At 38.8% G+C, this 26,489-nt stretch overlaps 1 protein-coding gene across 1 annotated transcript in view; it reads left to right on the top strand.

Moving 5' to 3' along the window:
* Positions 1 to 26,489, top strand: part of clybl (citrate lyase beta like) — a 73,719-nt gene that overhangs the window by 28,241 nt on the left and 18,989 nt on the right. Inside the window, exon 2 of the mRNA XM_028435645.1 lies at positions 15,266 to 15,476. Coding sequence (XP_028291446.1) covers positions 15,266 to 15,476 — 211 coding nt within the window. The remainder of the gene's footprint in view (positions 1 to 15,265; positions 15,477 to 26,489) is intronic.

Raw genomic sequence — 26,489 nt, 5'->3', positions numbered from 1 at the left:
TTTACTTTTTGACATTAACAATATTTTAGTTGTATACTTTGTAACTCTGAGCTTATTTAGACCACATGAAAAAAGTAAATATCTTATATACCGTTATGGGATTTGCAATTAAAGCTCTATGTTCTAAAATGTGTAATCCTTTAGATAAAGCTACAGTGTTAGGTTTCCGCTGAGCTACATTTCTTGATTACTTCTGCTTCAACCTTCTAAACCAGTGGTTCTCAAACTTTTTTTTTGCTCAAGTACCACCTTTCTCTAGCTTTTGAATGCAAAAGTCCGACGAGAACATTTTGCTCGGATGAACAAGTGGAATGAAACCGTATTAAGTGCCTCAATAGATTTATTTCTATAGTTTTTATGAATTCCGGTCATCTCCCACCTTGTATTTTCAGTTAGTGTTCTAATCAAAATAATTTCTATCATCATTTTGTGTTTTTTGTGTCGTTTTGTGTATTTTGTTGTTGTTTGTCTGTTCTTTTTATTATTCAGTATATTTTTCTCTTACTTAGCATGCTTTTGTTGTTGTTTTTGTGTGCTGTGTTTTTGGTGTCGTTTATTATGTCGTTTTTCTGTTTTGTTTTGTTTTGTTTTGTTTTTTGAGTGTATTTTGTAATGATCTTGTGTATTTTATTCTCTCATTTAGTGTGTCTTTGTTGTCATTTTGTGTGTTGACGGTAATAGTAAGTATTTTTCTCTCTTAGTGCATGTGTTTTTGTGTATTTTGTTGTTGTTCGTCTCTTCTTTTTATTATTCAGTATACTTTTCCCTTAATTTGTGTGTTTTTGTTGTCGTTTTGTGAGTTGCTGGTAATATTTAGTATTAATTTCATTTTTAACTAAAAATAAACATTATGAAACTCCATTAATTTAATGCTTTTACGTGTTAATGTTTTTTCTCAAGTACCCCCTGTAGTGCCATTACATACCCCTAGGGGTACACATACCCCCATTTGAGAAACACTGTTGTAAACAAATACTGATTATTTCATAAGTCTAAGTTTACACCATTTTTTGTTGTTTGCATTCTGACCTGCAAAACCAATACTTTTAATGCCCTCGCATTGGTAAATGGTTATGTAAGAGTACCATAGCTAAGATGGAAGTCTTTCTTAATGCATTCAGGTGCTGCTGTGTCATAGCCCCAATGATTCAGTCAGCTCATGAGCTCAAGATGGCAGTGCATGGTCCGTATGTGTTCAGTTAAATAAAATCTGTAACATGCTGAAATGTTTGTTGGATTAGGATAACTAAAATATCTATGGTTTACGAATCATGTATTTCATTCACTTGGCATTGCTCTGGATTTTATTATTCAGTTTGTTCATGTGGCTGGATTATGTTGACTGTGGTGTATCGTACAACCAGTAGACGTGGGTGGATGTGTTTGACCATTGAAAGATATTTAAAAAATGTAAACTTGTCAAACGCCAGTCATTCCTCCTCAGTTTCCTGGCTTTTTTCTTCTTCCTTTTGCTGCTACGACTCAAACCCAATGACATGAGTTGCAAAGAAAGCTCCCCACCTCTCCTCCGCCTCTATTCTCTCATGCACTGTAATCCTGATACCAAAAACCGCCCCTCGAAGAACAAGTGTCGGCCTCAGAATAGTGTGTGCAGTCGGCTCCCCCCTTTCACCCTCTGGTTAGCATGTTAGAGAGCGCTAATATTGATGGAGGTGACAATTAACTATACAATGATCACAGTAATGCGGCTTGTACTGCTGCCTCCCGATCTTGCTAGAGAGATAAGTAACTGATCTTAACACGACTGTGACTGAGCAGATGACAGATAAATACATAAAGGGACAGTTGCTTTGGTGGATTTTGTGTAAGCTTGCATACCAGATGTTATGCCACCGCTCTATGCAGCTATTTGACTTGCTAATAAGCTGCCTAATAATAGTTCTTGAAGCAATGAATCTTAATAGAGCACTCATCATTTTATATATATATGATAATGATTACAAAAGATATAGACTACCATGCATTCATGATTTGAATACTCATGTTAAATATTGCTCCTTGAAAAAAAAAAAAAACAACCTGGGAATATATTGATTTTCATTTGATGCCAGTAACTGGGAAAACACTTTAAGATGTGCTAAAAATAAAGACCCTGCTTTAGTTTTCTTACAAACAACCAATATTAGAGCAGCCTCTACAGGTTTCAGACTGGCAGTTTTTGTCAGGCATTTGGATGAATAAAATATGGCAATGCAGCCTTTTTTCCAGAATTCTGCTGGAATGTGTAACAACCCAAACTTTTTGGTTGTAATTAAATGAAACTTTTCCTAATGTTCAGCCATTCTGCAGCCAAAGGGTTGTGGTCACAGATGCATCCCCCATCTGTCCTGTTCTCTTCTCCAGTTACTGACCATTCAGATGTAAAATAGCAACAAAGCATTGGAGCAAAATCTTAAGAGGACTGCCAATCAAGAAGTTAAGGTGAGCCTAATTGTCGCAAGATTGAGTCATACTTCTGTTTATCCTCTTTTGGCCTTTTGGGGGACGCTCAGTTCAAAAGGGTCAAGTAATCCACTATCCTGAGCAAACATGGACACGGTGACAGCCAATTGGACAACAAACCTCTATGAGAACCATGCTGTCCTGCCAACATTGTCCCCGCCTCTACACTACCAGCACAACCCCCTCACCCCTCAGACTAGGGCTGTGATCCTGCATAGCCAGCATAATGAAGCCATATAAGCCTGTTATTTGCCACTTTACGACTTGTTTTATGAAGGTGAGTTGACAAGCAGCTCCCAGAATGGTTCCTGCCACTTTAACGGACAGCATTACCACGAGAAAAGGGACTGTAAGGAGGGAGGGCAAAGCAAGTCAGAAAAGTTGCCGAAGCCTTTCTGCTAAACCTGCCGTGGCTTTGATGGGAAGAGTTCTGGCTTTAGGCTATTTCTGGTACATTTTACGTCCTCTACCTTTTGTCACAGTAACATTATTGATGTTTGACCTAAGCTACTATTCCCACCTCCTCTTCACTAATCAATTACCACATTGATCTGTTAAGCAGGCAAAGTGATGGCCAGTGAAAAAGCCCATGGGTATGTGTGAAGAATTGTGGGAAGGACCTCAGGGTATTGTGGGGGAAGGCCTTCACCTGTAGAGCACAATGAATCATATTTAGTGTATAGGCAATAGAAAAGTCATTGGTTCTACAGGAACAGAAGATAAGGGGCTCCAGTATGAAGATTTTTAAAGAAATATATATTATTGCAATGTTTAAAGTTACCAACATTGCATTAATAGTACTACAAATGAAACAAGCCTATTATAGTGCATCACATGGATAAACATCATGATGGAACATGGTAAAAAATCAACAGGAAGTGCTTTTAACAAAGCGGTATTGAGTGTTAGTTATGGAAGTGTTGGCACAGATATCTGCTTAAATTACTCAGTTAGTAAAACCAAGTTGTTGATTATGAAGCAGAAAAAAAACATGCCTGCATTAGCCGGACTGTTGCCATGGAGGTATGGGTGTAGAAGAATTGTGCTAAGGAAACAAACAAGCAGATCGGACACAGATCAAAACGGAAGCTGTGGGAGTGTAGCCTGCCATGCTTTGGTTAGGGTTTTGGTTTTTTGTGAGCAGACCAAAGCTGTCATCCCAGTCTTCTACCCTTGCCAATATGAGGAAAGTGTTTGGGGGAAAAGTTAGAAAGGAAAGGGCAGTTAAGCAGTCTCCCTATCCCTTTCACACGATCCAGCCGACTGTCACCCAGCTCTTGTGGGTTTTGTGAATTGAGGAGACAATTCTAATGTGGATTTTCAAATTCTTCAACATGTCATTTGGCTTGGAGTGCTATTGTCCCCTGGCCCTTTTCTCCCTGCTCCTTCTGCCGAGACGAGTTGTGTCATCCCGTCGTGATCAGCACTTTTGTTGCCTTTGTTTTTGGCCCTACCTCAGAAGTCCATCTTGTCTTTTATGTCGCTGCCTTTCATGCATAGGGGAACAGTTGTGGCCTGTTGTGGGCCTGTTCCACTGCATTTCCACCAGTGGGGTTTCCTTTTATTCTCTTTAAAGTACTACAATGGGACTCAGAAGGCCTGAATAGCCGATGTAGAGTGCACAATCCTACAGAGCCTGCTCATTTTGTTTTGCTGGAGTCAATAAAAATGCTAAGTTAAAAGCTAACCCTCTAATGCCCTCCATGAATAGAGTGACTTGTTTGACCTTTGTGTGCTACCCTCTCAATTAACGTTTAATGATGAATTTATTGAACTTCTTATCCATCTTTCAGAGTACTTTTTCTGGACATAGTATTATCCAATATGATAACTCAAATTAATTTAAATTAAACTTTATTTATACAGTGAACTTTACATCAGAGTCATCACATCGGACTCATCACAAACATTGTTATCATGTATTATTGAGAAACCCAACATTTTCACATGTGCAAGCATCGATGAGAATGGAGAGGAGGAAATCCCTTTCGACCTCTAGTAGAAGCAGATTCAGAGATGGCAGCCATCCATTGGACTGGTTGGGCTAAGGAAGAGGTGAACAGAATAGGATTGAGAAAAAGAAAAACAGTGTATCACAAGCTGGTTGAACCGCGAACCACAGACCAAGAACTGTCAGCTCAAACTCCAGGATACCTAGAGAGAAAAGGAAAGGGAGAGGAAGAGAAGAGAAAAGAACAGGCAGCAGAGGTTTAAGAAAGATAGAGAGCGGCTCCTTGCATCAAATAAAGTTCCCCAGCAGCTATACCTATGTTAGAAAAAACAGGGGAAAAAAACCTCAGGATTGGCTGAATCAGCGTTAACTAGGGCTGGGTGTCGCCAGGTACCTCACAATTTGATAGTGTTTTTATTTTGTTTTGTTTTTTCAAGATAATGATATCGATAATAATAATCAATATATTACGGGGAAATTTCATCCACGATACATCATGATATCTGTGTCCCTGAAGAAATTCAGAATTTGACTGCACTGAATCCATTTCAAAGGAATTACAAAACATTGACAATCAATTTCACATGAATGACAGTCAAGTAAAACAAAGTGTATAATGCACAGTGGCTCTTCTTAACACACACACACGCACACACTTTTTGTCTCATTGTACTTTGTATGTACTGCATTATCTCTGTGTATCATGTATATACATATTGTCGTCATGTCTTGTATGTTGCAATAAATAAAAAAAATAAAGAATGTGAGTATTGCGAGACGAAACCTAGCAATATATCGTCGTATCTATGTTTTGGCACACCCCTAGAAACTACACCCTTTCTCAAAAAAGCAAAATGTTTGTTTAACCTTCAAACTAGCTGAACGCTCTGTCACCCATTCAGCTTTCAGATGCTCTTGGAATATCCACTGAACCAGCAGACTGGGATCGGAGTGTTATTCTGGGACGATAGGCTACTACCATGTCTTGAAGATATATTGGAGCTTGATCATTAAGGGCTTTGTATTTCAACAGGAATATTTTAAATTGCATTCTAGATTTCATAAGAAGCCAATGAAGGGAAGCCAGTAGTGGAGAAAAATGCTCTCACCTGCTTGTACCTGTTAGCACTCTAGCTGCAGTATTTTGGATCAACTGGAGACTTTTTATTAAAGCTGCTAACTGGCGTTTCAGAGAGAATGTCTCGATGTCCCACCTTCAACAGCTCTACTTCCTCCCCTGCCTCTGCCAATTTACCAGAAGCTACGCCTCTACGTTTGTGTATGCGCATTGCAAAACATAACAAAGTTGCATAACTACAAAAACTACACATTTATTGTTAGAGTGCCATAATTTTTGATTAAAACATGTTTATTACCTGTCCATGAGAAATGTCGCCAAATTCTGGTCCATTCGGAATCCTTTTAAAAGCGGAAAGTCCCTCCACCTTTGAAAAGCAGCTCAGAGATAAATTCTGATGCGGTCACCAAGACGTTTATCCACAAGCTTTTTACCCGGACTTTTCTGTTGTCTTTTAGTAGAAGCTTTATACGTTGGCATTCGTGGAATGGATAACTTTAAAGTTTCAGAGCGCTCCTCCATGACGTTCTGCTGCTCAGTAATACTTGTTTGAGATGCGCTGCCTCGTTTCCGTACACAGTTTACGCAGCACGCGCATTCACTTTGATTGTCAGTCCTCACTTCAGGAAATCGAAGCCTATTGGCTGGGCACACTCTTTGATCGTTTCCATTTGTGTAGGGGTCTATAAGACGAAGTAGGGACTTGTATACATTAATGTATTTGAATGACCACTGACAGTAGACCATAGTAAAAGAAGCTTACATAAACGTAGATTTCTCAGAAACTCCGGATATCAGTTACGAGTAAGAATAATCTAGTTTTGATGTAAATAATGTGTGGATTAGTTACCAAAATGTGAATCTACTACCAGTAATTAAGCCTCTTATGGTCTATGCAGTAATCCACAAAGTATTGCAGTGTTTTTCAACTTGTGTCACAACTAAAAGAAAACGAGGTTGAATAGTGATATTTGGCTGAAAGTCAAATATGGTCCGAAAAGCCTCGACACAATAGCAACTTTGTCCTTTACATTCTGGTTTATCCATGTACAGAGACTTTTATTAAGCTGTCTCCATCTCTGTAGAGGAGAAGAAGGATTCCACTATGCAGAGGTATGAAGAAGAGTACAGAAAATGTGCTTCTGTCCTCTCTTGGCATCACGGCAGAGGTTTTGCGTTAAAGCATTGTCTGCCGATATGTGAGCTGGATGGAAGCTGTAGATTTTAAGAGGGATTACAGGTAGACGTGCATTGGCTGCTGAAGATAACTGCCATGACTTTGTTCTCATTGTGCAGATTAAGGTTTTAAACCCAAACTAATAAGACTGGAAAGAGTAAAATGACATAATGGCGGATTAAGTTTTTTTTTTTTTTTTCTCATCATATTGAAGGACATTACTGCGGAAATGATCAAAACTAAGTCTAAGATATCAACAATTTTTCAAAGACAATTGAAATATAAGTAGATAAGTGTCTTTAATACACTTTGCTTTGGATACTTTATTTTTCTTATGACGATTGTAGATTGTAGAATAAACATATGGTTTCATCTTCTTGTCATCTTAATTGTGTGGTGAATAGATTATTGTTTCTGAGGACATTGCAGTTAATACCAACACAACCAACTAAATACAAGGGCTTCACTGTGCTATTGTCTTTCCTAATTTTGTTGAATTAGCAGCTTTGCCTTGTAAACTGTTGCACCCAGCTGATCTAATCTAGGGTCACGGTTAGCGCATCTTGAGCTCTAACTTGCTGGAGGGAAGTCGAAAGAAAGCAGGGGGCAGTAAAGAAAAATAAATGTGTTTGATTTCCTCCTCTCCTTGTCTAGAGGACTAAGGGACTGATTTACTAAAGGTCTGTGCCTGTAAAGTTGTGTGAAAACGTTACTATGTGTGCTGATAGATGTTGCGTGGTATCTACTAACCCCACGCAATTGGGATTGTGTCAGTCAAGCACACAATATAACACACATTATCCATTTAGCATGTTTTCCGTATGTGAGCAGATTGGCTATGGCACGCAAAATGTTGATCAAATTTTGAACTGTTTTGTTTAGCATGTTCCTCTGGAAGGTGGTAACTGTCACAGCAAAACAACATATATTAATGTTTAACATTTTTGGTATCAACATATAACTATAGTATATATCAGTGGTTCTCAACTTTTTTGGCTCAAGTACCCCTTTCTCTTATTTCTGAATCCAAGTACCCCCTTTGTCCGACGACAACACTTTGCTAAGAAAACATTTTATTTTTTTAAATATAGAGCATATGATGGAATGAACTAGTGATAAAACACATTGTAAAGAATCTCATTTTGTAATTAAGTGGAAAGAAACACTATTTAACACAGTGTTTCCCAACCATTTTTGGATCGTGACCCCATTTTGATTTCAACTAGATTTATATTTCACGAAGTGAAAGTATAGAATTAGTTGTTTAAGATTGTGTGTTGTTTTAATAATAATAATAATAAAAAAAAGAAGTAGAATAGTTAAAAAAATAGTCCAAAATCTATTTAAATTTTTCAGAAATTTCAGGCTACTCCATTCAAACTCCAGGTGACCCCACATGGGGTCCCGACCCAAAGGTTGAAAAACACTGATTTAGTGGCTCCTGAATAGATTTATTCCTATAGTTTTGATCATTTCCGGTCATATCACGCCTGGGGTGGGACATTTTTACCCCCTAGAGGTACACGTACCCCCACTAGAGAAACACTGGTCTTTATTACCAATCACCTCAAGCAGTGCAAATTTTGCGTAAGGCATAACGAAAAATTAAATAGCCTCTATGGTAGGAATGTGCGATATTTTATCGTTTATGATTTATTCCCATGTTGGAAATTAGCGAGTGCCACGAGCCATTTTTTTCTCAATTTAGCCAAGAATGCCCCTAAAAACCTTGTTCCACAGGCCAAAACTGCCCATTTGTTGTCAACTTATTATTCTCTGGAGCGGAACGCTGTTCACAGCAGCTCCGCAGCGAAGCCTCCGCGGCCCGCGGTGGTGCACCACCGCCGCTCTTGCCCCCAGCTCTCTCACACCCACAGATGGCGGTGCTCGTCTCACCTGCTAGGTGATGACCTGTTGCCTATCTGCAAGTAACTGCTTTTTTGTTGCTGGAGCAACTCAAATGCAGTTGGGAGTTAAAGCAAGGGCAGATATTGTGACAGCTACTGCAACAGGAAATAGCTCTGCGCTCTACTGATCTGGCCTTCAGCCGTAGTTCTGGTGCCACCTTCTGTAGCAGAGTCCCTTTAACATGGAGAGCACTCAGCTGGAGCAAGTTGCTTAAAGAGAACTGTTGATTTGATGGCTATTGGTACCCGGCTTCAGGAGAGATTAATTTCCCTGTACCATAGCACTCGTTATTTAAAGGTATTGTGGATGATGTTTAGAAAAGCAACGCCCTATCCACTTTTGAACTTTTTAAGGAGGAACTGACGGGCAGCACTGCAGTATCAATGCTTGTTTGAGGATTAACGCAACCTTAAAAATACCAGTAACAGGGCCGATAAGGATGTAGCTTGTCGGTCAAAAAAAATTAAATAAATAAAATATTGCAGCCTTAGCGATTAGAAAATTGCGTTTTATGTTATTGCGATAATTTTCGCAAATGTGATTAATAGTTCAGCCTTAGCCACTGGTAAGTGAAAATCCATTTTCAAAGGACCCGTTGCGCACCGGCCACGAGCACGTACGACGGCCTTACATAAACATGCTTGACAGTTTGGAGGACCAATATTCTTGATGATACACCCAGAAGTTGAACATCGTCCACAGTACCTTTAAACTCCCTCATGTCCTCAGCAGGACAGTTTCTGCCAAGGTGTCTGTTTTGGGTGGATTCGATGAGTGCGACGGGAACAGACGAACAATGAAATCCTAAGAAACATTAAAATGCTTAAAGGCATACATAAATTTCGAAAAACAACTGTTTTTTAGTCCATTCAAGTAACAGCATTTTCATTTATTTTGTAACCTATAGTTGAAGAAATGCAATGTATCTACAAAAAGATGCAGTAGCTCCAATTCAATGACTTTAAATTTAATTTTGCCCACTCAGCTTTCCTAAATTCCTCATGTTAAATGCTCATTTAATAAGGTCTGTCTCAATCCCGTTTGTGCTGCAATCTTGGTAAATCCCACCTCAGCAGGTAAAGATATGTTAACGCATCCAAAATATTTGAGCATGCAAAAGATTTTTCACCCTTACTGTATTTGAGATCTTGAATAGATCAGCCCCAATGCCTTTGGTTAATATTTCAACATCTTTCTGCTATCCCCTTGCATCCAAAGTCCCGAGACTTTACACTGAGGGCTGTGCAAGGGGATTTCCTTACCTTGGTTTTTCATCCTGAGAAACAACAAAACTTGTCAGACAGGAAGGTGGACAAAAAAAACTGGGTAACTATTGATGACTTTTTGACCATTTGATTTCCCACCCGCAGGCAGATTTCTGCACCCAGGGGTGCTTGTTGATGTTTCAACAACATTGATTTCGCCTGCTACTCTTTATTCATCTTTATTTTCCCTAAATTTAATCTGGAATCTTATGCACCACCAACCACAGGATGTAGTTTACATATTAAGTGGTAGTTGATTATTGTGGTGCAGAAAGACAGATCTTTAATTTTCAGCATTTTCAACACAGCTTCGGTTTGCACCACCATGCTGGAGCTGATTGAGGAAATTTACATGTTGAGAGGAAAGCTGTCATTGGCGTCTGTTTTGGTGTGGGCATCTTGTTATCTCTAGTAATTCATGTGGTAGGATGAATATTTCAACTTGAATTAGGCTATTATGCTGCTGTGAGGAAGCCAGTGGAGTTACAAGTAAAGGTCATCACATAAAGACAAAGAAGCAAATATTTGTTGTGTGCAATAAAGCATTTACAGCGTGTTTATAACCAGCAGTCACTGTTCTATCATGTACCAATCAGCTTTTACCATTATGGCCATTGGCCACCCAATAACGGTTTTTCTCCTAACATAGTAGGACATTGTTTATATGGAAGCAAAAGATATTTGGTGCCTAAAGATTGGGCTAGAATATCTAAAAAATGACAGTGGAGAGTTTTGCATACTTAATGGCCCAAAATGGTTGAACAGAAGTGGTGGAACATTGTTTAATCCATATGGGGAGCAAATTTTTACAAATTCTTAAGATATCTAAATCAGCATGATAAATTCATCCAAAATGTCTGTTTTACCTCTGAATTAGATATTTGTAAAAAATAATTTTAGACCACTTTTTTCCAACATGAGTACAAATAAAAGTACTCAAATTTTATTGATATCGATACGATTACCTAGTGATGCAAATACAGATGATTTGATTATAGGGTACCTGTAGTGGAAAAGTGAATAACATAAAATGGTTTATTACAAATAAACACCATATGTGCGCATTTATTATTAAATAAAACCACACATTTGAAGTAGGGTTTTTTGCACGATTTTACATTTTAAAAGACAGTGTTTTGTGGGTCCATACCTGATTTATCTGATTTAATTTTTCTATTTGCCTTTTTGTTTTGCTTTTCTTCACATTTTTTATTTATTTTTTTAATCTCATTTTATTCATTGCTGACACACAAGGACAAAAGAGGTGTTTGATTGGATGTGAATGAAGACCCACTATTTATAGACCAACACTGGCAAAGGAGACACAGTGGACTTACTGGGGAGACGAGTTTGGTGAGGACATTAAAGCAATTTAAATGAGAAAAATATGCTAGAGAACTTGAGGTTAGAATAATGTCAGTGGTATCGGTAGTGTGGCATGTTTTAATCTCTATATCAGGTCCATTACCAGTATTGTTGGTACGTCGCTAAATTGTAAGGTCAGATTGCCCTGTAAGATTTAGGGACATCCAAAGTCGGATTTTCCTTTACCGTATCTGGCCTTTCAGGGAGGGCATCCCATATCACCTGGGTTGAATTGGCAGAATTAGGTGTGTCTGTTTGACTTTTCTTTTTTGCAACACAGCATGGCCTATTCCCTTGCACGATACTCTAGTGCAGTGGTTCTTAAACTTCTTTGGCTCAAGTACCCACAATCTCTTATGGCAGTGGCTATCCGTACGGTTGCCTTATCAATATACCGACATTCTATCCCTACGCAGCGCCCCTATTTGACCAGTTTAGGTCACATGATACTAGGTCAGTCATTGGCCAGTTTAGGTCATGTGACTAAGACTAAACCTAACCGTAACCCTAAAAATTGTTGGGACATTGGGTTATAACCTAACCCTAACTTTAACCCTATACATAACCCTAAGATGTTACGTATTTTTACTTCGGTAATCGTACCAATAGCACTGGGGGTTGTCCCTACGGCAACCGTACATATAGACACTTTCTCCTTTTATTTCTGGATCAAAGTACCCCTGTTGTGGAGATACAGTATTTTGCTCAGAATACTATAAAAAAAACAACAGCAGGGCATAATAATGGAATAAATGAGTGTCAAAACACATTTTAAAGAATTTAACTTTGTATATAAGTGGATTGAAACAGTGTTTAGTGCCTCCTGAATCAATTTATTTCTGTAGACTTTATCATTTCCAGTAAAAACTGACCCTGTTCATTTTCATCATCATTATTATGATTATCTTTTTCAATAAAAAAAAAATACATAATTCAAAATCCCCACATTTTTCTTGCTTTTATTTGTTAATTTTCCACCTGCCCTCAAGTAACCCCTGCAGTGCCATTGCGTACCCCCATTTGAGAAACACTATGGTGCACCAGTCAGCATGAACTCACTGGGGACTTCAGAGCTAAAGGATGAATACCAGGAAACATGCATATTAGTAACATAGTTGCCTAAAAAAAAAAAAAGACATGAGGAGTAGTTCAAGGAAATAAAGTTAAAGGGAGATTTCTTGTTGCTAGACAGCACGGACTCACTGATGGTTACTGTCAGATCATCAGAGGCTGTTCTGAAAGATTGAAGATCAGTTGGTAGTTTTGTTTGAACTGCTTTGTCCAAGACACTGTCTGAGAGACTAACATAAATCTATATGCAAAGTACTGTTCAGGTAGCGAACCCACATTTTACAATGAATGTCTCCTTAATGTACTATGCATTGTTGCTAAATAAGACGGCTTTATAAATTGTATCAAATACAGTTTTACATCTTTCTACTCGACTCTCACCACAACCTTCTTCTGAGGTTTGTCGCGGATGCCCAACTACCAAAGCCAGTGCTATCCTGCACCACACAACCTCACTAAAACATACTTGCCTCTGATCTTACACCAGTAAACATAGTAGCTGTGGGCAAGAACAACCACTTTACAGCTGCTGTATGGCCACATGTGTTAACGTCACACTTCATATAATATAGGAAGGGTAAAAAAACAAAACATTACTTTACAGTATGAGTGAATTTAAAGAACAGTGATCTGACAAGCAGCCATATTTTATGTCATAGAAATATTAAAATAACGTTTTGGTTAATCAGACAGTTAAATTGACTTAGGGTGCACTCATACTAGGGCCTGTTGTTTTGTGGCATGCCACGCCAAAGCACAATGTCATCCCTCCCTTTTTTCTCCCACACGTATGTCGCACCATGACATACACGTGCTGCAATGCCATCATTCCACTTTTGTTTGTACGTCGTCAAATTTACACCAACAATTTTTTTTCCTTAATTTACAAAATTATTTTCCTACTTTCCTAATATTTAGATGGGTCTATATTTCTTTTTTTTTGTACAGAGTTGTAAACATTTCCAAATTTTTGTGATATTTTCTCCTTGAGCTCTTTGTAAATGGAATCTATGCTCAACACAATCTGAAGGAGTTTAAACTGCCACTGCTCCAACTACGTTTTAAACTACACTAGGCTCTATTGGGGCTGGAGGGCACGTGGGAGAAGAGATGACAGGATTAAAAGGCTATTGAAGTCATTTTAACTTCTTTATGGCGCAAAAGGCAAGAAAAGTGAATTACTCCCCCCTCTCTTTTAACTGAATGGAACACCCCTCCCACCTCCCTCTTCTTTAACTCGCTTCCTCAGGCAAAGGACTTCTCTATCTCGGAAAGCATTAGAGAGGCGAGAAGCCATTTCCCACTGTAATTAGAGATGTCTTGTCCTAAACGATAAGCTATTCATGGGGACCAATTTTCTCAAACATACACTGAAATAATTAATAATCAAGAAGTGACAGTAGTGTTTAGTAGTTAAGATGGTGTACAAATTTATACGCTGTACCATGATAGGAACACATGTTTATCTTGGTGGTGCACACCAAGTTACACATCTTCACTTTTAAAAACAGTCCATTGAAGTGGTTTTGTAACATGAACGTTTTCTACCAACTGTAATGTATTTCTTTAGTTTAGTGTAGGATATACAGGATAGGCCTGTACCTTAATTTAACCAAGCGAGTCTCATTGAAATAAATAATCTCTTTTCAAGAGATTCCTGAAAGCTGAAAGCAGTTAGATTTAAGAGACTTGCTCAAGGTCTCACAGTTGATCCAAACCAGTGATCCTCCAGTTACATGCCCACTTACTTAAGCATTAAGCCTAGTTCTGGCTTCCGAGACATGAGACTCAATGCTCTGGGCTGTGGCTGTGTGTCTGTGGTTTCAAAGGAACATTAAAGAAAGAAATACCGACCTAACCATGAGTGTATTGTGTTGGAAACAAACATAGAAACAACATTTTCAATCATTAAGTCATTTTTTCTTTTTGTTGAAACACACATCGTCCGTTTTTTAATGAAACGCACACGCTTACAAACTGTAGGTTCAGCGACATGGCAGAATACCGATGATAGCCAAAAACACACACCTTGTACTCAGTTTTGCGGTGCTTTGCGTGTGGTGCAGCCATGAAAGGAAATAATAAAGCGCTGGCACTTTTTGGCCGCCTAGGCCGTCTCTTCTTCTTAAGCCACTGTGGAACTCGCACCGCTCCACAAAAAGTTGATAAATGTTGGTTGCGACCGGAAAAAGCAATTGTCGTAGATCAAGTTTTGAACGGATCAATCACAGCTTTGAGGTATTGACATAGGGGTCTGCATCGAAGCAGAGGGCTATGTGTAGCTACGCTGTCGACATGATCTAGGTCAGGGGTTCTCAACTGGTCTCACCCTGGGACCCACATTTTGCCACGGTCATTAAATTGCAACCCACTTTTCTTAGAATTCAACCAACCTAATTCAGTTTTTCAAAAATAGCATATGTCATATGTTTTAAGACATAAATCCATATATTTCACATCATGCCTGTCAAAAGAAAAGTTTTTTTCAAAATAAAAGACAAGTCCAACATGGGAGACATTAAGTATTTATTTATTTTTGACCAGGTGTCCGCGACCTACCCAGTACAGCTTTGCAACCCACCAGTTGAGAATCACTGATCTCGGACACACATGCTCATTTACTCCAATCCCCCAGCATTAGCATATGAGTAGCTTAGTGTTTGCATCAGTTTGTTTAACACAGAGTCCCAAAGCATAGGTCAGTGTCTCTCTTTCACTTCAGTGAACAGCTGAAGGGCAAACGCAACTCTCAAAAGAATTGTTTATAGCCTTTCACTTTGGTCTGCCGGAGATTGCTTCCTCTTCAATCTTCCATCATATTAGCAACACTTAGAATGTGTTATTGTGACATTAAGCAGCATGGATACTTACTAATAAATGCAGAAAAGATACATGTGTGTTGTCTCAGAATGCCCCTGCCTGGAGGTTGACTTTTTTTTTTTTTTATCTTGCTAACATAATGTGTATATGTTTATCTGTTTTGGCAGGAAAGGCTGGTGGTACCTGCCCACAGTCGGTTTTACTGTAAAAAGCCGTTGTCACCATGACTCTGCTGCAGGCTCTTCGCTGCGCTACATACCACGCAGGGCAGTTCTCTACTGCCCTGGAAACGATGAGCGAAAACTGAAAAAATTGAGATTTCTTGATGTCGACTGTGCTGTCTTGGACTGTGAGGATGGTGTAGCTATCAGCAAAAAGGTATCTCAATGTTGATTTTTATAAACAAGTCGGTGTTTTGTTAAAATCATGCATATATTTGCAGCACTCTGAATGCTGCTAATGCAACCTTCCTCTTTGGGACAGGTGTTGGTTCTTAATCAATTAAAGAAAAGCTACCTAAGTATGATCTTTAAGGCCAGCATGTTTCAGCCTATTATTAAGGTATAAAGACAGTGTTGCCCCCTGTCAGAGTCATTTAAAACAAGGTGACCATATCCCGCTGAGTAAGCAGTGGGAAAGCACCAGATGCAGCAGGTTGAAAGCATTCTCCTCCTGCCCACACTGACTTCCCATTGGTCAAGCTGAACTGCCCATGAAATTGTGATTGGAGTGAGATAAAGAAGGGCCCGAGCAAAAAAAAGTTAACTAACAATAGTTTTTAGGTCATGATAATAAAGATGATTAATGTGGCCTGAGGCTGTTCCTGTAGGGGACAAAGACAATAAGATGATGACACGTGTGACTGACAGGCTAAAACTGTGACCTCAGAATGGTGTTCTGACTTTGTGAAGAAGAATGCTGTGTCAAAAGAGCTATTCAGGCTTGGACTATGCCACTGTAACAGTGGCCACCTTTACATGGGAGCTTTAATTCCTCTTTAAAGCAGAATAAAAGTTCATTCCTCTTTAAACTGACAGTGTAAACACTTAATTCCTAATGCTGATTTACAGTAATTCCGAATTAAACTTTAATCCAAATTAGGTGGCTGGTTTATTCCGATGTTAGTTCCGAATTAGATCATTCCTCTTTCTTGTAAACTTAACTTGCTTAATTCCACTTTAAGTTAATTTGGGTTGTTCTGCACTTGCGCGACTTGCGGCGATGACGCGCTAGTGACAACATCTTCCAAGGTGGTGACGACCCGGACAAGAGCCGACACTAGCCACGTTTACATGGGAGCTTTAATTCCTCTTTAAAGTGGAATAAAAGTGAATTCCTCTTTAACCTGACCATGTAAAAACTTAATTCCTAATGTTAATTTAATTTGAATTAAACTTATTCGGAATTAGGTGGCTGGTTTATTCTGTTTTTAATTCAGAATTAAATAATTCCTCTCTCTTGTAAACAGTTAACAACACTTAATTCCGCTTTAAGTTCATTCCGGTTGTTCTGCGCATGTGCGACTTGCGGCGATGACAAGCTGGGTGCCGACACTATTTAATTAGAGCCTAAAAAGACATGGATATAATGAAAAAAGGGGATGGACGGAGGCATAAACATGCGCACATTCACACGGACACACGGACTTATCACACATGGAGATTAGCTAACGAAACTGCATCATTGGTCGGGTGATACTAAGACCCAGAGACAAAGTAAATGTGTTCCCGTACTGCTGCACAGACTGTAATATCACCAAGTGTATGACTGTAATGGTTGTTAGAGCTACTATCTTTACCACGGAGCAAATATTTATTCCTGGTTATAATTTTCTGGAGTTTTACTGGGCTTTGTTTACCGGTGATTTGTTCCTGCTTCAAAACTACAATTAAAATAAAGGTTAAAACAGTTCTCATGTGTGGTCTTCTGTGTTACAGCCAACAATAAAAGGTTTGTTGTGTGTTTTTCCCATAGACTGTAAAAAAAGAAAAGAAAAAGGTTTTCCCGACAGACATGATACGTCACGTTCACCCCCTGTTCAATCAGAGCCTTCCCAACCTCAGACCTAAAGCGGAATTGAATGAAGCCGAATAAACCGGTTTTCCATGTAAACCTCAATTTGGGAATTATTATTTTTATCTAAACATGAAGCAGAACACTTTAATTCGGAATGATTTAATTCCGAATAACTAATTCCGAATAAAAAACATCATGTAACCGTGGCCAGTGTGATAGGTGAAGGCATGTATCTTACAAGAAGTTTACCTCCAGTAATCTTTCTAGACCTAATTTGTTTATTCAATAAACCCAATTATTACAAATAAGAACCTGTCAGTTTTTCCAGACTCAAAGTAAAGATAAAACTTGTTTTTGAAAAAGGCATTAGGGTAATCTTTGTTCTTTAAAAAGCCATTCTTTCTGTCCACAATTATTGAGGAGATTTGATAACGTTGGGGGGAAAAAACCCATTAGTTACAGGGTTGTTCTATTCACTAACCATAAAGGCCCACAGCAGGTATACTACTTTGTTACTCTTTTGGAGCACTTATAAGTAATTCAAATTGAAATGCCATTTATAAATCCAGCAGGTTAGAACTGTAACTACCTTGATAGTACTTGCCTAATGATACCTTTTTGCAAAGATTTAATTGGCCCATACAGTACAAATCAAAGACTGGAAGCTACTATTTTCTGTTTCTTGATGTACAAGTTTTGTATGTTGAAGAATATGTGTTTGCCAAGTCTTACTTTGCAGTATGATAATTAAGTATTTAATGTAAATGGAAGTTCCGCAATAATACCCTTTTTTTTTTTACACATGCTTTGTGTATTTTGTCAATGTACTAAAAATGCTCTTGCATCCGAAATGAGACCAAGACATTAAAAATGTGGTCTCAAGACCGGTCTCAAGTACTTCAACACTAGCTGGAGTACAGCTACTGACACAGCTGGCCTGCAGCAACACACATCTGTCCCCCATTGTTGTTGTAGGAAAAAATGGAGGGAAGAATAGTTCTTCTTTGTATGTTTTGGATGCTGTGGTTGGACATGCCTCCATGCTGGAGAAATTATATTACAGGTTGTAATGTTTAAAGTGAAAACTAAGACCTTCAGGAGTTGCGTATGAGGCTGCCCATTGTGCAGCTCTCATGTATGTGAAAACCCAAAGCTGAGGTTTGTTGTGCTGTGCAGAGAACCCTTTCCTGTACCTAAATGTTTTAAACTAGCCTGTTAGTTATTGAGTCATTGCAGCAACTGCCTTTATCAAAATAATGTACAAAACGTAATGAGTTGCTACATTCATGTGTGGACAATTTAAACCATGGTGTACCCCACGAAGAAATTATATTCACCAATGACAACATGACAATTGGCACTGGTGTGTTTACCAAGACATGATAGATCTAACATTGTTTCACACTCTTGTAAGGCCAGTCTAATGGGAGTTATGCTCAGATTAGGTTTTCTAAATGCTGCTGTTGCCACCCTTTTGGCGAAGAAGCACAATGGACAAGGTGTAATATAAGGTTAGTTACAGGGTATGCATGGATAGGCTTTAAATGGACTACTGCCACACTCCTATTACAGGTTTGATAATGTATTCTTTTCATTACTTTCACCTTCACCTCAGATACAGATCCACCAGTACCTGACCCCAGAAAAAAAAAGACTCTGACGGTCAGTGTACCCCCTCCTTTTAAAATTGAAATCAGGGAGTTCCACTTTGACTAATTGCCACTTTGACTCCAAAAGTGTCTGTACTCCATTTGGCAGTAGCTGCTTAGGAGACAAGGGGAGTAGAAAGGGTAAGAACCACTCCAAGCTTGCAAACAGCCATCATGGGCCCAGAGGGGCAAAGAGGAGGGAGGAGGAGAAGACAAAGGCTGACTGCTCTAACAACTTTACACATATCATCATATCTGTATTATCAGTGGGGTTGAGGAGGAGGGAGGGCAGGTGTGAAGTCCCAGGGCGGAAACTGACGGCTACCCACCTGTCCTCCTTTCCCTTTCTTTCTACCTCACTGTCTTGTTTCTTCAAGTCCCCCTCCTTCCACTCCGCTTCCCTCTCTTGGGTCCTCAGGGTTACGATTGTTTATCTATCACATCCCCATGTTCTGTCTCTGTCTCGCCTTGCCCTTTGGTCCAGTATCCCTCCTTTTCTCACTCCCTCCCAGTTCCCCACATGGTTCCTTCCATCCTCTGTGACTCCCCCTGCCTCCACACCACAGAGGGTTCTCTTCTAATCCCTGGAAGTTTGGAAACTATGAACTAACTGCTGAGCCGCTGCCACGCAGCTTGGTCCCAAAAACTATACTGTACTTCACACTCGATTTCCTCTCCAGATGGCACAGTGGGCATGGCGACACAACAGGGAGCACTTCTGAGCAACATTGCATTCCTGCACTAACGCACACAAGACATTTGCAAACAAATACACACATAAACTTGTTAGCACACGCATACATTTTTTTTTTTAAATATGTAACTGGAATATTTTGATTCCAGTTTAGGTTCTATAACCATTGTGGTTGAAATCCTTTAACAATAATTTGTACCCACTTAAGGTAAAATATATAGAACCCCCATTTGTCTCTTTACTGGGTCTCTGTAGAATCCCCCAGATGTTGGTTTAATTTTATTTTATACAATGTGCCAGAACATAACTGAAGAAATTTTTGATTACCTTGCCAATACAAATTCTCTGTAACTTGTCTGTAAACAAACTTTTAACTACACAACAAAATGTTTTTCATTCTGTAGTCTGTACTTGTTAGCATATATATATATATATATATATATATATATATATATATATATATATATATGTATATATATATCTTTAAATGTAAAAAAAAAAACAAGACAAGAGCACTCAGAGAGTGCAAACCTCATCCAAAGTGCCAAATACCCTCTTCACCAGATATTTGCAGTTATTTGGATGAGTGTTACTGATTGTGGTACCATGATCATTCATTAATAGTGATACAGTATGGCCAAATGTATGGGCATCCCCCTTTTTTCAAAAAATCACAGTGAAATTCACAATGCGGATGTAACTCAGTGGGGTGATTAAGGAACCAACCTGACATAACGGAGTCAAATTTAATAAAGATCGGTCAATTACAAACTGAGATTTTTTTCCTTCCTTACTGTAGACAGTAATGAGAGATTTTTTTACATTTGAAAATGATACAGAATTTGTATACCCCCTCCAAAATTAAATGGAATATTCCATGGCTTATGTAAAATTTTGTCTAAATCCATTACTAATACTCCCATTTCTAATTATTTTTAAATAGCAGGGTTTATTTCAAACTTTTTAAATGGTACACGAACTGCCATAAAATAGGCGACCGTGATCGCGATTGGTTGAAAGGATCCAAAACCTATTAGGTCCGCGAAAGGATTGGGCACTGACAGTCAGTATGTTCGGAATCTGAAGGAAAAAACAGAGCTATTTACTTTATATTTTTCACATACTTTAGGTTGCGGTAAATATATTGTAAACAATAGACGGTATTGGCTTTCACAGTTATAAAAATGTAGCCAAAGTTTCATATTTAATACAGAGTAAGTACCGTCCGATTAATTCATCCACCCTCTGACTCTAATTAGAACATTAGAAATGCAAGCTGACAATTTAAAAACAACTACGTTCACTGTAAGTACGTCCCTTTTATTTGTGTTAAATGGCAGTCTATTTTCAGCTTTGCTTGGCTTGAATATTATAGTTATCAACTAAGAAATTGATAGCTACTTGCACATAATAAGGCACATTTCCATTTTTCTTTCCAGCTCCCTGGCTGTAATATTAACCACTGGTCTGGAGGAGCCAGACTCTCTGCCTTAAGCAGGAATAGTTGAAGGGGAAAATGGCACATTGTAGGGTGGATGACATTATTACAGTCTATTACCTTTGTCTGTCGTTGTCAGTCATGTATTAGCTAAGGTCTATGCATGAGCTGCATCTGACACCAGAGATTTTCAACTTACCATAAATTATACTACCAACTGTCAACTGCTACACGAGCCCCCTTCAGTGCTAACTGTGTTGTTCCAGAGCACAATGAAAGACCTGCTCTCCATTTAAATGGATTCAAATGAATGAACTCGTGACAGAGAGAGTGCACCTGGGCATTACCAATAACCAGTTGAGTTATGATTGCTGAACATTGTGTGTGTATTTACACCCTTGTATCTACATGTGCATGATGTGTGTCTACGTGTGTGCTCAACACCTCGGGGGAACTCCGAGACTTGAGAGAGAATCTCAGTTAGTCTGCCAAGACACACAAATGGGATGTGAGCCACTCAGCCAGAAAATGTCCCCCAACCCGGCCAGAAAAAAAAACCTTCTTTAAGCTGTATCGTTTCTCACAGTGTCTGTGGGTTTTCACTGACGGTTATCAGGCACTGTATTGATTGGGCTCTGCAGGGAGAGTAAGAGGAGGTCAGGGGGCAGAGAGGAGGAACGGGAAGGGCCTCAAAGACTTCTTGTAGTAATTTAGTCTAATTCCAACATTTTTTCACAACTGATCCATTTTCATTTTGGTTGTTTGTCTTGTTAACATTCTGGAAGTTCACAATTTCAGACATTTTTAGCACATATAGTTAAGGCTAAATAAGACAAAATAACACCCTGCCCAGTCTGTGCTACATGAGCTGTACAATGCAACCGACACTAGGGAAAGTAAACCCTGTTGGCAGGGTGATAATGTAGAAAGGGGAAATAAGTAAAAAAAAAAAAAAAAAAAAAATTGTAAAATACTGGGGGTATTTGATTAGATGATGCCCTTGTTTTTTCTTTCACACCAGTACATCAAAACAAATTCCTCATAGGGCTGGGCGGTATACCGGGTCATATGAATACCGGTATATATTTTCATTATGATATGATTTCTTAATATACCGCTGTACCGGTGTATTTGATTACCCAACTTTTGAAATGCTACACTGCGCCGCATTTCAGACAGGACCCTTTTCAACGTTGCACTTCTAAATAGGAAGGTAAACGGTAGCGCTCTGGTGTTAGTTGCGGTGTAAAATCATATGTGTAAATGGATAAGAAAGACACAATTCAAAGCTCTGAAGCTGAATGTGAGCATGTCCCTGCGTGCGCATGCCTCTGCTACAGGAGAACAACACTCATGGACATGGAGGCACAGTTAGCTTAGCATGTCAGCAGTTTGGCAGTAATATACCAAAAAAGAGAGCAAAGCATCGCAATTTGTAATTCCCATAATGCGGAAAAAGGTCCTGGTGAAGCTGCAAACAAAATGCTACCTTATTCACAATAAGAAACCACCACACACTATATGTGTATGCAGCATTTAAAGCTAGAAATCAAGCTAATGCTGAAGCTAAGCTAGCATGGCAAAGAGCCATTGGGCTGCTGTTGCAAACTTGTATTACTACTAGTGTGGAATTATTCTACAATATTCATTATTATACAATCCACATTAGTACAATAAAAAATGTCACATTCTAAAACAACATAAAAAAACATTCATTACACTAAATATTTCACTTTGCTAAAAATGTATAATTCAGTTTCAATAAATAGTTCAATACATATTTTAAAGAAAGTGTCTATTCGTACGGTTACATTTACCGAAGTACTCAAACATAGCGTCTTAGGGTTAGGGTAAGGTTTAGTCTTAGTCACACGACCTAAACTGGCCAATGCCTGGCCTATCACATGACATACACTGGCCAAATAGGGGCGCTGCGTATGGATAGACACTGTCTAATATAAATATAAATGCAAAAAAACTCACGACTATCAGAGCTAATTATAGTTCTGATTACTCAAAAGCCATCTTTGCTGGGTTTTAAATGAACTATATATGTAGGTGTGTCACTAATATTTACAGGTAATACTTTGCAGTAATGGGCAGCTTGAAATGCAAAGGACGACCGGCCAAATGCACTCTCTCTGTTTTGAAGCATCTTGGCTTTTGTTTTGCAACCCTTGCAATGAAAAATTAGTCAAAAAGCATGACTGGAGGGACATTAGGATAAGTGTTTTGGTTTTGCGTGTCTCGGTTGTTATTGAGCAAATCGCTTTTTATGCAGGTCGTTCACATCAACTGTTGTACAGTATGTTTTATGAACCTTGGTGTATTAATATGCCAATTTTAGCTCACAGTGTTGCTAGTTTCTGTGTAGGTGTAGACTCCATTAATTCTGAATAACATCACCCTATCCTTTAAGTGAATGCAGTTTTAATTAACTGTAACCAAAGATCTGGTAATGAGATATCGTCACGAGTAATTAAAGTCTACAAACACTGTGTAATAACTGTTTGCTTTCCACCTCGGCTGCTGTCAGTCTAAACCCACCGAGACAAGCAGAGTTTGTAATTCACAATCTACCCTTTAAGTCGCATCTTGTCTACGCTGACAGGAAAAACGGCTAACTCACCTTCGATTGACAGAGTGAAGGCCTGAATATCCTTCAGCTATGTCTCAGTTATCAACATTGCCTGAATTAGTCACTCATCTCCCTCCAGCTTTCCCAAGTGCACCAAGTGACATTCTTGTCAGAACTCATCCAAGACAACTTGAAGGCTCCCATAACTCACTCTCCTGAAACTTGGAAAATGACAGATGCAGAACTGTGTTTGCAGTCGCACTTCAGGCAGCCAGCCATCACCTGCAAGAGTTTAGTGCTCATATTAAATAGCATTGCGAGTTGCACAGCAGGGTGCCAATCGCCAGCACCTGAAAGGGATGCAGAAAAAAACATATAAAGTATAAATATCACCATTGTTACTCATGGTCATCCAGCTCTTTTCATCGAAAGCCATGTAATAATGCACATTTTGAAACAAGGTACACATAATTTCCATTCGAGTTTGCTGCATTAATTTTTTTTTTTAAAAGCTGAAGGCATGAAGACATTTATCACAACTACCACCTTGTGAATTGACATATTTTTATATTAAATGGGAAACTCTTCCATGAAACAGCTTTGTAGAATATTTAAAGCACCTAAAGCAGGGGACACCAACCTTTCTGAAACCGTGAGCTATACTTCAGTGTTAGTGAATTATCCAAAGGACTACCAGTTTGATATACAGTACACTGAAATACTACTGCAATTTCTGAGTTTCACTTCAATTAGACAGAAATGGCGAACTACTGTGTTAATTACCGGAACATGGTCTTACATTGAACAATCGTAAGATTTTATAAAACTCCACTTTGTTTTTTAAAATGTATTATAATTTGTTTTTAAAACACAAAATCTGCAGCATCTTTAATAAAATGCTATCTGCGATACTTTAACACATTTCTCTCATTTTTTAAAATTGAAAATAAACATTTAAAGATGCTGAAAAAAACAGGTTCAACAGTATTTAACTCTACTAAAACTCTGACTACATCTGTCATCTGAATTGTGAGTTTAAAGCCTAGTAAATCAGATTTTTGATAGAATTAACTGGTGACTAGTGCTGTTGTTAGAACAGGTCTGTTGGCACCTCACATGGTCCACACGGGCACCATGTTGGTGACTCCTGACCTATAGTTTCAAAAAGAATTCAAATTTACAGTATACCAAGTTAAAACTACACTGTAATTCCTTTTTATTTTAGCAATTTTTTGTAATAATCTAAATGCAATTGGGTACCTTTTTATCTGTTTTCCTACAATGAGACATAGACAATGTATTTTCAAGTACCATAAATAGTTCTGCAGTAATTTGAGTTATTTCACGATAAATATGACAGAAGACATGGAAATCCACTATTTTATGTAAATGTTTGTCTTTTTCCCATCGTGCTTTGTACACATGGGTTTGGATGCTACCAGCCTGACGTACAAAAGGCTGAATTCATGCTGTGTCATATATATACACAACACTCTGTAGGATTCTGAGTGCCAGAGCTCAGACTGTGTGTCAAGAAGTTGCCTTTGCTCTCGTGGAAGGTCAGAGTCTGCACTTGAAAGCTCCTTGTGTGTATCTATGTGTTGGAAGGCCCTGCCTCCCCAGCTGACTGCTTGCCGACTTGCAACCTGTGTGTCAGCCTTTAATGATGAGGATGATGGAGGGAATCAAAGAGTAGATGGAGCTGACGTTGGAGCGAGTTCTCCATGGGACATCAGGAGATTGGGGAGGGAGCTTTGAAGCAACTTGTTGGATGGCTGTCTGTTAATGTAAAATATTTTCTTTTCAAAGGGCTTTATTCAAGCTCAGAGTAGTGAAGGCCGCAGGGGTCAAGGAGTCTAAAAAATAATTTCCTTCTCACTTTAGGCAGAAGGGAACATAAAAGTAGGAATACTCCATAGTGTCCTGAACTCTTCCTTTTCCTGGCATCATGGATTAAAAAGTGTTGTTGGAAAGGGAAAAAAAGGGAGAATTCAATGAGACAAACTTTGCAATGATTTCTCTTCATGCAGGAAGAAATGTCTAGTAGAGGCCTGCTGGTATGTCAAGCTGTTCCAAGTGGAACGTTGAAAATGTCTTGATCTGTGAATGCCAGAATCCAAGCTTTTTTGATACTTTTTGCATGTCTGTTTATTTAGTTTTGGTCCGGGATCAATGGGACTCCAGACTTATGATGCTGCCAAGCAGTTCTCAGAGATTCATTTTCTCTAGCTACTGAACTGACGAGCAACAGGTTCAACATTATCCACCAAGTAACAGGTTTATGAATAGTGAATTATGGCTGTGTAAATCGCTCCATCCATCTTAGATTACCACGATACGGTTACAAGTCTGTCTCAGTGTATGAGAGGAAAAGCGCGAAAGAGAGCAAGAGAGCAAAACTTGAGTAAGAGTCAAAGATCACAGTAGACCCTTTTTATGGGGTGACGATCCCTTTTGTCTCATTCAGTGAGGCAAAGGGGAGACACAGATGACACGCCCTTGGTCCAGCCTGCTCATGACCCCTGTTAAGTCTGAGAAACCCTTATAGATGTACTTTGATACCATATTTTATTGATGCAAGAAGAGTGTTCACAATATCAGATACAGTTCTGCATTCCAGGGGATAGCAAAAAAAAACCTGTTTATGTTCCTGACCAGTGAGGGGTCTTGTACGCCCAACAGAAGATTACTTTTCTCTTCTATTTTAAGAGACAATGTTATGATCTTCCCCAGTTCTACATCTTTATATACTTTCAAGCACCAGAAGTTAGGAAAAAAAAAGTTTAAGCAAGAATAAGCTCGAGCACTCAGCAGATTTATAAAATTGTTGTGTCATGTTGTTTCAGTGCCACTAAACGGTCTCAAAAAGTAGCTCAAATTTAGCCCACAACCATGACAAGCTGAGTCGTAAACATGTTTAAGACGTCCCGCTTTGTCTTGAAGCTTCTCGGGACAATATTGTTTTCAATTCAGTAACACAGTGTAGGCCTCAAGATCAATAAATCAAGATTATTTT

Source organism: Gouania willdenowi, chromosome 21 (genome assembly GCF_900634775.1).
Source record: "Gouania willdenowi chromosome 21, fGouWil2.1, whole genome shotgun sequence".
Taxonomy (NCBI): Eukaryota; Metazoa; Chordata; class Actinopteri; order Blenniiformes; family Gobiesocidae; genus Gouania; species Gouania willdenowi.
This window is presented reverse-complemented; position numbering and strand designations above follow the sequence as displayed.